This window comes from Oryzias latipes, chromosome 9 (genome assembly GCF_002234675.1).
Source record: "Oryzias latipes chromosome 9, ASM223467v1".
NCBI lineage: Eukaryota > Metazoa > Chordata > Actinopteri > Beloniformes > Adrianichthyidae > Oryzias > Oryzias latipes.
The window spans coordinates 7,615,002-7,627,375 of NC_019867.2; the positions used below are offsets into that span (position 1 = coordinate 7,615,002).

The window sequence follows — 12,374 nt, forward strand, 5'->3', positions numbered from 1 at the left end:
ATATACAGCGAATCACCTCCGTTGTCTATCGGAATCCTTTCATTTCAACCTCAGTTGCTCCAACCGTTTGATATAAGACTGTCTGGTGTTACAGGGAAAATACAAACTAGCTTGCCTGTGAATTGTGCTAGAATGTGTACGATTGTTCCCGCCCCCTCTTTCCCATGGTACTGTGTATGGTCTATGGTATTGCTAGAACAACTGTGACATGTGCAGTGATAGACGCTGTTTCTCTATATCATGCATGAACCATGTTGGCGTGAATTCACTTGAAGGAGGGTGAAAGGGAGAAAAAGCCATCCATTTGATAAATACCAAACAAACGTTCTTAACATTATTTTATTTCGGTTGTCTTTTTCTGCCATTCTTTTCTTTTCTTTTTTTTATTTAATTGCCTGTCTGTTTATCCTTTTTCCTTTTTTTTTTTTTTTTGCTCACCTGCCAGTTTGGACACGGTACTAACATGCCGAGTCCTTGTCAGTTGTAACCATTGTGAAGAATAAGCTGCAATGCTGCAAAAACATATGTTGTTGTTCTAATGTAGCTTGTGTTTTGTAAATGCACTATAATATGGAGTTGCCTGATCTTTTTTTGTTTTTTGGTGGTGTGGGTACTTCTTGTCCTAGATTTTTGTGTTCTTATTCAGTTCCAAGTATCTTCATGCTTCCTTGTGTACTTCTGGAAGGTATTTTGATTGTTTGTGTTGCTTTTTTTTAATTTTCTATCCTTTTTTCTTTTTGTATGAAGCCTCCATCCAAAAAACTACATATGGATGACCATGGAGGTTTGCTAGTTCACATAGAATGCTGTGATTAAAGATGCCTTAAGTATTAAACAATCATTATTTATTACTAACTGTAGCTAGCTAGCTATTGTGGTGGAATATTTAATGTCTCTATCTCATAACTTTGCAATTTAATCAATATATTTATTTAAAATAACACAAAACATTAAAAAAAATACCTCATTATGCATTGGTCGGTGGGGATGCTTTTGCATGCCGTCTGTGTTTTCCTTTTTCAAAGGCGAAAGAAACTCATTGAAAGAGTGGCTGGGGTGTTTCCCTGCACATTTTCTAGCCAGCATGGTGCTGTTTGATCTATATTACATTCCATTCCTGCCATTTCTTGATTTTTTTTGGGTATGTTTTTATCTCTTAAGAATCTGCTTTCCTCTGAAGCAGATCCCAGGGCGACAGCCTGCTCGTCTTAGCTTGTTTCCCGCATCTTAATCCAGTTTACCCCACATGAATTTTGCTTTTTCATTCGTTTGCATCCGTTACATCAGGATCTCAGTTTAGTTTTAGGTCACACAGCTTTATTATTTCTTTTTCGTGTTGCTGGCAGTTGCTTTGTGTGGGGCGTATATCTAACATGCTAACTTGAGCCATTGATCTTTCGAGCAAAACTTCTGGTGTACTGTGGTTTCACAATATAGATGTTTCACACCCGGGTACTATAGGCTAACCAAACGTTTCGAGTGTGCATTTCCTATTAATAATCTAATAACCCTGCAAATGATTCGGACGTGATTAGAATGAAGCCGATTGGTCCAATCCTCTCATTTTGTGCTCTCACTGGCCTTACCCCATTGCCCTCCACAGTTGTACCCCGTTAACTCCAGATTGAACTGGACAGTAGCCATAGTATTAACTCAAGCTGATGAACCGGAATGAACAGTAGAACTTAAAGCACAAGCTTTTTAATGCATGTCCTTCTCAGGTTTTCCTATGTGTATGTGGGAGTAGCTCTGTAGATGTGTTTAATATGATGCTGTATCTTCTTGAATATTTCAGATGTTTCTTTGCTGCTGAAAAAAAAAAAGTTAATTATTAACCTGCCAGTGAAAAAGGGAAGTGGCCATCTTTGTACAACACACTGCTGTTTTGCTGTAACCGCGCAATGTTTTATGATCTTGAGTATTTTATAGAAAAGTAGAAGTATGTATTAATAATATGAAAGCAATAGCTAAAAATCATAATGAAGAATAACATGATCAGTGAATATTGTGGAAAATCTTTAGATTCACTCTGGGTGGATTTTGTACTGTATTTATTACTAATGATGATGCAAAAAGTTGCATAGCTTAACCCAAACTGTTCTGTCTCTTTTTTTATTTATTGTCTTGTATATGACCTTTTTGTATGTGTTTTTCAAATAAACTGCCTAAAATGCTGAGAATTTATTCGGCTCATGTGTTATTTGGTGTATAGAAGCTAAACTTTTCTTTTTATTAGGGAAGCAATTACATTTTGGAATAGCTTTAGGTGGAGAAATATGCGACATTTTACATTTTTTGTACATTTTTTTCCAAAAAGTAACTTAATTTTCTTAAAATTATTAAAACTTAACAAAAAACAGAAAAGTTTTTTGCTTTTTTTCTCCCAATTTATTTTATTCAATTATCTTTTCGATTGCGTATTTTCACATTTTGTAAAAAAAAACTGTAATTCTATTGTACATTTATGTATTCTGCTTTTACAGTTTTAAAAACAAAGCATACATTCTGCTTGAAATTTGATTCACATTGATATTATAGGAGATATTTCATTTATTTTAGGTTCAGCCCAAGCATATAGAGAAATTAATGGTAGAAAATGTTTATTCTTAAGAAGAGGGAAGTCCTAACATTTGGCAAAAATATTAAAAATAACACTGATTCTTTAGAATGAACGTTATGTTCTGGTGTTTCTTCCAACATAAACAAAGACACCTTGTATGACATCATAGACTAAAAGGAGGAAATTAGTTCTAACCATTGACTGTAAATGAGAACTGGACTGAGTGAGAGTGACATCACCCATGGGTAAATGGTTTACTTCCGGGTACAGTGAAAGGAAGTCAAATCAGTTGCCATTTTTTCGCAGTACTGACACCGCCATGTTGGAGACAAACAACATCAGTAAGCAGAGATTGGTCCGAGTCAAAGTTTTTGTCGCAATCATTTTTGCCTATCAGGAGTGAGCTTGTTAGAAGGCCACACCCCCTCCGTTCAAAAGCAGGATTGCGAGAATATGTCAATCAAACGGTTCGAACGTGAGACCACATACTTCTATTGAGGTATCTGATCTGTCAGTTTATAACTTGAATACCTTGCGTTACAAACAAACAGGAAATAAAATTAGGACTGACAAGAACATGTTTAAATAAAGTGAGAGTGGTTAATACGACAAATATAATGACTGAGTAAGAGCTATTTACTTCTCAGTGGAAGTCTCTAGGATTTTGGCCTTTTGGAACCAGGGTTACTTTCATATTTAGCCAAGCGGGCGGGGTCACTCAGTCCAGCTCTCTTAAATGGTCAACCGTCCCTTACCAAACACTTCTATTACATCTCATCCTAATATTTGGGGTAAAGCACTCTTTGAATCTGGCCGTCAGCCTTGCTAGAGTCCAGCCACTTCCCACATGGGAAGATGGTCGTGACCGAAGTAGCGGTGTTGGTAACTTCGACGCACTCCAAGAGCCAGCCACCATTTGGGCTGCTGCCATCGTGCTCCACTTTAACTCTCAGGAGATCGCCAAGTTCCAGCATTTCCAAGACGAAAGCGTCCGTGTGTCCCCGCTCAAAAAGGTTGCGGAACTTCTTCCGCAGCTCACGCTTGCCCGAGTCCCCGTTGACGCCATAGATGGTGATGGAGACATTTGAGTCAGTGCCTGCACCTTTGACGTCACTGGTTATCACAATGACCTCGTATTTGACCGGAACCAGGTTGCGGACTTTGCTTGCAAAACTCTCGACTGATTTGTAGCACTCGAACGTCAGAAAATTGTCCTTTTTGGCAGTCAGGGGGATTTGCGCATCACAGTGGAAGAAATACCTGAAAAGCAAATTTTTAAGTTGGGAAGTTTTCATTTGACAGCAAACAGCGAGTCATGTAGAATTACTCTCACTTGTTTCCCAGCTCCATCTCTGTAACCACCACTTCCAGAACATGCCAGAAAGCTTCTTTCTTGACTTTCTTCCCGTCTTTAGTTATATGCCCGATGCATACGCTAACTACATTCCCCACATGTTTGGATGAAAACTCAAACACGTCAGTGGCACCGCTGCGAAAGTAAAACATTTAAACTTATTGGTATTTGTGTCTTAAAGCTAAATACAGTTTTCAGGAGTTTTTCTGTTTTGCAGTGTAAGAGTGAATCCAGCTGTTTTGTCTCTTGGATTTACTCTTTAAGAAGACCCACCGTAAGAACTTCTTTTTCTTATTCTCCAGAACAAACTCCTTGGAACGGGCTTTCCTTCCCTCCAACAGAATCCAGGCGTTTTCTGTGGTCGAGGCATCGCTTGTGTTAGCAGTTGTTGTGGCAATTTCATATTCTGTCAACGCAGAAACACACATTGCAGCTCTAAAACCATTTCTCATCTGCCAGAGGCTGGTAGTCTCCCATAGTTGAAGAGTTAGTAATTTCATTTTCACTGACTGGTTTTGTCGCTGAGGTCCACAGTGTCATTGTTGGCACAGGCCAGCTCCCTCATAATCTGCCCATCATCTTCACTTTTAGCCAGCCAGCGGTTGCAGGGGAACCTGAAGGTTTGGTCCATCACTTCGTCTTTCACATCAATGTAGTCCAAGTGCCAGGCAGCAGCAGGACCTGTTTTTGGTTAAAGCAAGGCAACAGTGACCCTGGATTCATTACATCAACTAAAAAACATAAAGAATGAAAGAAAGCAAACCCTTACCCCCACTTATTATTATGAAAAACATTAATTTTACTGTTCATGTTTCTGCTTTTTACATTGTGTATGTCCATTTGTAGAAAAAAATATAAGTTAACAATTTTTTGACAAGAGCAATAATTTAAAATAATGTTTGCAGTAACTCTACATGACTAAAAATGACTGGTTGTGTTTGAAAAATACTGTACATCAATAAAAATATAATTTTTGTTTATCCTTGAGGATATTATCTTTAATTTGTCTCACATTTTGACTTTTGTACGCCTCACCTTTGTTGTCGTGCCACACTCTGACCTTCGAAAGTTCACCCAGACTGAGCATGTCAGGAAATCGAAACACGTCCTTGGCTTTTCGCTCAAATTTGTTCCGGTTGCTGCTCTCTTTCAGGGGCAGCGTCCTGGTGTCACCAAACTCCCCGAACATGATCAAAAACACGTTGGTGTCAGTACCGGCACCTGAAACATCACATGGACTCTTTTAGAGGCTCACCAAGTCAATAAAACAAATTTATATTCACATATATCACATTCCCTCAAGAAATACAATAAGACCAAAAATCAAGTGATTTCGGAATTCTTCAAGTATTTCAAACTTCTTTAATTTCTAAAGATCTCAAACTTTATGGTACCCACATCACTTCATCCAACTTTGGTCTAAATGTCACTGAAGGCCATGTTACACGACCACTATGTACATTTTGCACATATTGTACGAATAAAAATTGGAAACAGACTGGTTTTTACTTGAAATTTTCACAGATGTATCACGAATAAACCACTTTAAAACCACGGAAGAACTACGAATGAACCACGCAAGGAACACGTAAATCAATATAATTGCTAAATCTAGTCCAACATATGCGCCACATTTGAGATACAAAAGTCATTCATGCGTCAAAAGTCTGTTAGACATACGTGGTACGGTCGTGGAAAGCCACAAATTTGCGTAAAACCACGTAAATATGCTTAAACTGCATAATTCTCAAGTGACCAAAACAGAACCAAATTCACTTTAAGACCTGTCGGCTGAAACCCTCAATGGACATCTGGGAACTTCGACGAATGATGAACGCAAGAAGCACTTATGAATTACATATATCACTCATTTATCACAAAAGACCAATGAATGCGCAAAATGTAGGTAGTGGCTGTGTGAAATAAAGCACTGCTTAGGCCACAATGTGTCACACCTGCTAGATCGCTGGTTTGGACTTGGATGACGTAGGTTGTTTTCTCCACCATCTCCTCATCATCAACCACGGCGGGCAGCTCACACACTTTGATCCTCTTTGGTCCTTTGGTGCTGGACAGCCAGTTCTCATAAGTGAACAAATATTCCTCCTCTGTAGTCAGGTTTCGAATGAGGATCTGAAAGTGTCATTGGGCCATCAGTACCATGAGAGACAAATATTTCATTCAAATTATAACCCCACTGAGGTTTTTTTTGGAACAAAGCAAGTAATCAACAGGAATAGTGTAACTGCTCTGTGCATCTAGGATGAATTATTGACCAATTTACATTAAAAAACTGCTTATTCTAATTAACGTACACATTTTTGACAGTAAAATTGGAAATTCGTCCAATATTGAGCTGTTTAAACCATTTTCATGACTTGCTGAAGTTAATTTACGGGTTTACATCGTAGCAGTCCTTGTCTTACCCTGTCCAGAAACCAGTCGGGCCGGCTCCCGGTGCCGTCGATCCGAATTCTGATCTTCTTTAGAGGAGCAATGTCATCTATCTCCAGCACAAATGTGTCTTCTTGGTCTCTCTCAAACCTTAACGGAACAATTTGAAAAACTGAGGCATGATTATGTTGTGTTAACAACTTTAAATCAATTCACCTTCATCATTTAAATAAATGCTACATTCACTGGCTGGTTAACTAACGCACCTGCCCAACTATTTATCCATTTATTGCATTAAACCAACAGAGTGTTTGAATAATTTACTGATGTTTATGTATCAGTGCAAAACAGAGCAATTGAGTTTTGGCCAAAAACACATTGAACTGTCCTCCTGAGTCTTTGTTCGATCCTCAAATAAAGAAATACTGTTGTTTTTCAAATATGAGTGAACTTTAAATGTACTGTCATAGTGGTTTGTCTTTGTTTTATTCGCTTTTTCTACCAAAATCTCAAACCTTAAAAGTTTTAAAGGTGAGGTCAGGGGCTTGTGTCAGGCCCCAATCAGAAGCATGTAACTCATTTTAGAAGCTGAAGTTAAATTTACTTGCTTTGAACATAATTAAACAATGATTAGGCATGAAATATGATATTTCAAAATCTAATCTTCTTAACGGGATCTTCTTATCAGGACCCGCAACCCCGCCTTGCTGTGGTGGGGCTGGTCCCCGCCTCTGATGCTGCATCTTGCAGGCTATGCAGTTATTCCCAGAGAGGGAGGTCCAAATTATTGGCGTTACCAACATCTTGTTTTCGTGGTCAGCCTGTTTCTCTTTTTCTTCCCCCATCAGTTAGGGAGTAAGAGGTGTGAAAGGAGTGGGGGTTCTGTGTAAGTATGGGGAGGGGGGCGCTAAAAAATTAATTTAACCTAATTTTATAAATTGTCGTGCTTGTTTTTATTTTATTTATTTTGTTTTGTTTTATGTAAAGAACTTTGTGTTATGCTTTTCAATGAAAAGTGCTTTACAAATAAAGTTTGATTGATTGATTGATTGATTAACTAATTATGTAATTGATCCTAAAGTTAGCAATTTCCTTCAATTTATCTTATTCAACTTGAATTTTTACATTTTTATAACTTCATTCTTAAAAAGTAAATAAATCTACTGAGGTATTATAAAACAGTTGACCTGTCTCCATTTTTAGGCAGTAACATTTCCTCGGTGCTCCCGTTGGCTCCACATACAGTCAGGAAAATGTTAGTATCCGTCCCTGCATACTGAACGTCTCCTGTGACAACTGTGGCAGAGTAAACAACCTAAAAAATATAAATAAAATACAGGGGACTGCATTTTTTTAGCACTGTAACCAAATGTTTTCAGAAATATATATTTTAGGACTCACTTTACGAATGATATTTATTGTGGTGGAGTCCAGCACATTGAACAGTCTTGCAGTCAGGCCGTCTCCCCTGTCTTTAGCCAGCCAGCACTTACATGGAAAAATGTACATGATACCTTTGGTTGGCACGGCAACAGACAGCTCATCCACCAACCAGCAGCTTTCTGGTGTGACACCATTATGGCCAAGCTGAGAAGCAGACCAGAGAGAAGACAAAGACAAGGGAATGGGAAACGGAAGAGCAGGGAATAGATACACCATTTGATTTTGTTTGATCTGCATCCCACAAGGCGCAGCTATGGTTAATTATTGCTGAGCTAGAACCCTTTTTTTCATCTTTAACATCAGTGCATCTGTGGAGGCAGCATAAGGAAAAGACAGTTTGACAGATAAGGCCACAAACATCCCTAGATTCTCACTTCCACCCTCTTGATCTCTCCTACGTCAGTTCCATAACACAGAAAATGGTCCATGGAGCCAGCAGCAAAGGATTTCTTCCCCTCTGGCAGGTCAAGCCACAGTCGGTCTGTCTCAATGTCGTTGGGGCCGATGACAATGACGTAAACTCTGGCTGTGGTTGTGGCATCGTGGTCAGTTCCAGTGGACAGAGTGAAGTGATAAGGAATTACTGTATGAAAGAGAAACAACAGCTTGAAGACAATTTTTCTTCGAAAGTTTTGTCTCAACCACGGTCTTTTATCAGCAATTTAAGAAGTGACACAAAGGTTTTTATTTTTATTTTTATTTTATTTTGTATTTGTTCAGACCTCAGAGGCCTTATAATATGGAGACAGATTTTGAAAGACGTCTTTTGGGCTTTATCATCTCCAAACTATACAGTATGCTAGGTTGCACTACATAAGACAGACAGAATAGTAATGTATATGTTTTGTAAAAAAAAAAAACCAGAAAAAATGGGTTGAAAAAGTTATACATTAAAGAAAAAACATTTAATGTCAAATTAACAAAGAAAGATTATATTAGAATTTGACTAAAATAGTGAGTAAACATCTATTTTATTTTAATAAATCACCTTTTACTAATGTCTTCTATTGCTCTCGCAATTATTGTAATCATGCAGCTTCCAGAGTCTGCTGGCTAGAACCAGTGGACTCAAGGGCAGTTTAGCTCATAAAGCTGTCAGGAAGCTGACATCCCCTCCTCTCTAACCATGACCTCCCTCGGCTCCCCATGGTCACTAACCTCCAACCTCTCGAAACTGCCTACACTCACACACACAACAACATTTGAACTTTGTATCCAACATTGAAGTGATATCGTCTCCCTGTCATCAGTCTGATAAGCTCACAGCCACTCTTGTTCCACATGTTTGCACATCTTTACTTTTGAACTGCTGTCCAGACTTATTTTGTAACATTGTGCTGGATGGTTGCTATGGCCCTAGTTTGTCAAAGCTATATAATTTTTTTATACCATGGTCCGGGTGAATACTCGATTCTGATTGGCAGCTCGGCGTGCGTTAAAAAGTGATATACCACGGTGAAAAAAGAAGTTCCGGTCACCTAGTTTAAATGATTTGTATCACTGCGCCGGCTTCTTTAAAATAACCTTTTGCTTCATCATTTGGACAAAAACAAGCGGTAAGAGGTGAACTTTCTATCTGAACTTATGCTTTATTCAACCCATCGGAAAGATCAGCATATATAAATAGCTTTATTTCGCAGAATCTTGACTGCAGTGGTGGTGCGGTGCGACGCGGAGTATTTGTTACGTGGTGCGGCGTGTAACAAATAGTTCCACGTAACAAATAGTACCACGTAACAAATAGTATGCCTTTTGTGAGAAAAGCGATCCAAATTGGAAAAAAAACAAGAGTTAAGGACTAAAAACTGGTTGCTATTTATCTCTTTTGTAAGTGACCATGGTATAAGCGGGTTAATGGCCTTCGAAGTATCCATTATCTCTTTTTAATGCACTTCGCGGAAGCAACCCTCCTCCGTTTTGTGTCGGACGGTTCAGGCTTCCATGGCGTGCGTTAAAAAATGATTATGCATACTGTGTCGGCCATTAACCCTTACATAACGTTGTTGTTGCTTGGGTTAACGTTGTATACTCGTATTTATTTATTTTACTGTTGTCTGAAACATTGAGAGTAACCACATTTAAATGCTCTGTTTGTTTGGGCAATAAAGCAAACCATGACTTTGAATTTTTATTTTAAAGGAGTTTAAAGGGTAGCAGTGCAGGTTCTTTAAGTGGACATCACTGTTTACTACTTTGTGTAAAAATGCTCAACAAATAAAAACTGATAGACTGGCTTAAAGTGCTTTGTTGCATAAACATATAGAACCATTCAAAAAAAAAACTCCACTCCTTTTAGGCACAAAACAGAGCAAAACTGACCAAATCTTGTTTTGCAAAAACACCCGCATCTGTTAAATCTACGTCTTAGGGTTTAGCTACAGAGTTAGGAAGCCAAGCCATAGGGCTTGATTACAACAAAAAAGTGCCCAGAAGGTATGGCATGTGGGAATCAGAAAAAACTAACTCCAAAGGAGTCCTCTGAGGTAATTAGTGACACCAAGATTTTTTTGAGGGGAGTGGAACTACATGGTCTTATCTCTTAAGTCTTGTACATTCTTTTTTGGCAAAAGAGTTTGTTGCAATTCCAACAAAGAATTAGTTTGCACTCTTACTTGGACCCTCGTCAGCCACCGCCACCTTTTTCTTCTTTTTTTTCTTATTGGCGTTTTTGTCCAGTCCTTGCTTGGTTTGGGAAATCTTTTGGAAATACTGATCAGTATTCCGTTCACCTTCATAGCCCTGAAGAAGACAAACACAAATATTGATGCTGAAACTTGTTTACCACAAAAAGTTGGAGCCAATATTGCATTTCGACTAACTTTGACGTAGAAGATTCTGTCTATTTGCTTGTCCTCTTTCTTTGTTGACAGCCAGCGCTCACACAGGAACATGTAGACTTCCTCTGTTTCCACATCTAACACCTCCACCTGATCCAGGTACCAGTCTGCTCCTATCATGGAATTATCATGGCGGATGTATATCTTAAAGACCTGCCCCAGATCCACAGCCTCAATGTCAAATCTGTCCACCTAAGACAGAAACAGATGTTCAGATCCACACACGCAAACTGTTCCAGGCTTTAGTTTATCGCAACGTACTTCTCCTCTCTCAAACTTGTTCTTGTTGTTCTCTGATTTGGCGAGTTTGCGTTCTCCAGTGTCTCCCAGGTCTCCATAGATGGTCAGAAAGACGTTGGCATCAGTACCAGCTCCGTACATGTCACCTGTCCGCACTGAAACCTTATACATGTGGACTATTTGGAGACAAAATCCAGCAGTGATTAAAGGAGATGAACTACAACATCAGAACAATTTGTAAATCTGGTCTTGAAAGGAATTCTCCAATTGAATGACCTCATCTAAATCAAACACACACATGTGGCAAAATAAAGGCTTTTGATCACTATCTTGTTGGGGAAAAAGGGCATCTGCTGCCCTTAGCCCTATCAAGGTATGTGTAGTATTTTTAATCAACCCGTGTTTTCCAATTTGTTTGAGATAAATATTGCTTTTTCAAGATATCCATCAGTTGACTATCTTGGTAAAAATATTGAGAGTAACCGATCTTGATAGTTTTTATTGGAAAAAATCTATATCTTGGATGAGAAAAGATGCATGTTACAGCCAAAACAAACACTACTTGAGCTATAATGGTCTTATAGTGATTGGAGAGCTGCACATTTTAATGATCACACTGCTAAGGCATTGCTTTTGTTTTGCCGTTCTTCTGATTTTTTGCAACAATTTTTAAATAAAATGATTATGGATCAATTGGAAATTATAGTTTATTTGTAACAAATATACCTTTAAAGCATATGTAATTGCACAGTGAACATTTCATTTGAAGGACAAGTAGAAATACACCAAAATGAAAGTATTACTGAAGTTCTAAAACACACTCCAATGAAAATTGTTTTAAACATGGCCTTGTGGCATTTTTCTAATGATGGACATCATTTTTATAGAAAATCAAACTTAAGAATTCAATTCCTGAGTATTTCTTTATTCCCAATTGTTGTGAATTAAGAGCAGTGCAAAAGTGCTGCATCAACTAGATGCATACTCGTCTATGTTTCCTAGTCTGAGCTGGCATCTGGCTCAAAACTGTACAGCTGAATGTGCTCGCACCGGTTTTAATAATAATGAATGATAATAATAATGCATTGGATTTATCTTTTCCAGCCGATCAAATCTTAATCATTCGCTCCTCATTCATACTTGGTGACAGTGAGCTACTGTTGTGGCGACAGCTGCCCTGGGGCAGACTGACAGAGGCGTGGCTGCCAGTTCGCACCTATGGCCCCTCTGACCATTACCGGGATCATTCAGTCAGGCAGTAGCGTTAATTTTTGCCCAAAGGGCCGCGCTGGATGATGTTAATTGCTCACTTTTGATATGGTAATTGTCCCATTACCCCATTGCTTGCTTGTTCATTCCCCCCGAGAATCAATCCCTGGATTCCTGCGTGCCAGTCCTTCACCTTACCAAACGAGCTACCCAGCCGTAATATTGTACTGTCAGGTTAGGCTTGTGAAGGGGTGTAAGCTAGTGGGAGAGCACATAAACAGATGGATAATGATGAGGGGGCTGGCTTACTCTGAGCCAACAATACCACCCACCATTT

At 38.7% G+C, this 12,374-nt stretch overlaps 1 protein-coding gene across 1 annotated transcript in view; it reads right to left on the reverse strand.

Moving 5' to 3' along the window:
- Window positions 1–2,420: 2,420 nt before the first annotated feature.
- LOC101161894 (lipoxygenase homology domain-containing protein 1-like) overlaps window positions 2,421–12,374 on the reverse strand; it is a 31,203-nt gene continuing 21,249 nt past the window's right edge. The window contains exons 30-42 of the mRNA XM_011478952.3: window positions 10,850–11,004; window positions 10,571–10,780; window positions 10,364–10,490; window positions 8,126–8,334; window positions 7,710–7,895; window positions 7,496–7,623; window positions 6,341–6,458; window positions 5,870–6,047; window positions 4,950–5,135; window positions 4,425–4,595; window positions 4,188–4,320; window positions 3,894–4,049; window positions 2,421–3,820 (exon numbers count right to left, since the gene is read on the reverse strand). Coding sequence (XP_011477254.1) covers window positions 3,340–3,820; window positions 3,894–4,049; window positions 4,188–4,320; window positions 4,425–4,595; window positions 4,950–5,135; window positions 5,870–6,047; window positions 6,341–6,458; window positions 7,496–7,623; window positions 7,710–7,895; window positions 8,126–8,334; window positions 10,364–10,490; window positions 10,571–10,780; window positions 10,850–11,004 — 2,438 coding nt within the window. The 3' untranslated portion in view covers window positions 2,421–3,339. The remainder of the gene's footprint in view (window positions 3,821–3,893; window positions 4,050–4,187; window positions 4,321–4,424; window positions 4,596–4,949; window positions 5,136–5,869; window positions 6,048–6,340; window positions 6,459–7,495; window positions 7,624–7,709; window positions 7,896–8,125; window positions 8,335–10,363; window positions 10,491–10,570; window positions 10,781–10,849; window positions 11,005–12,374) is intronic.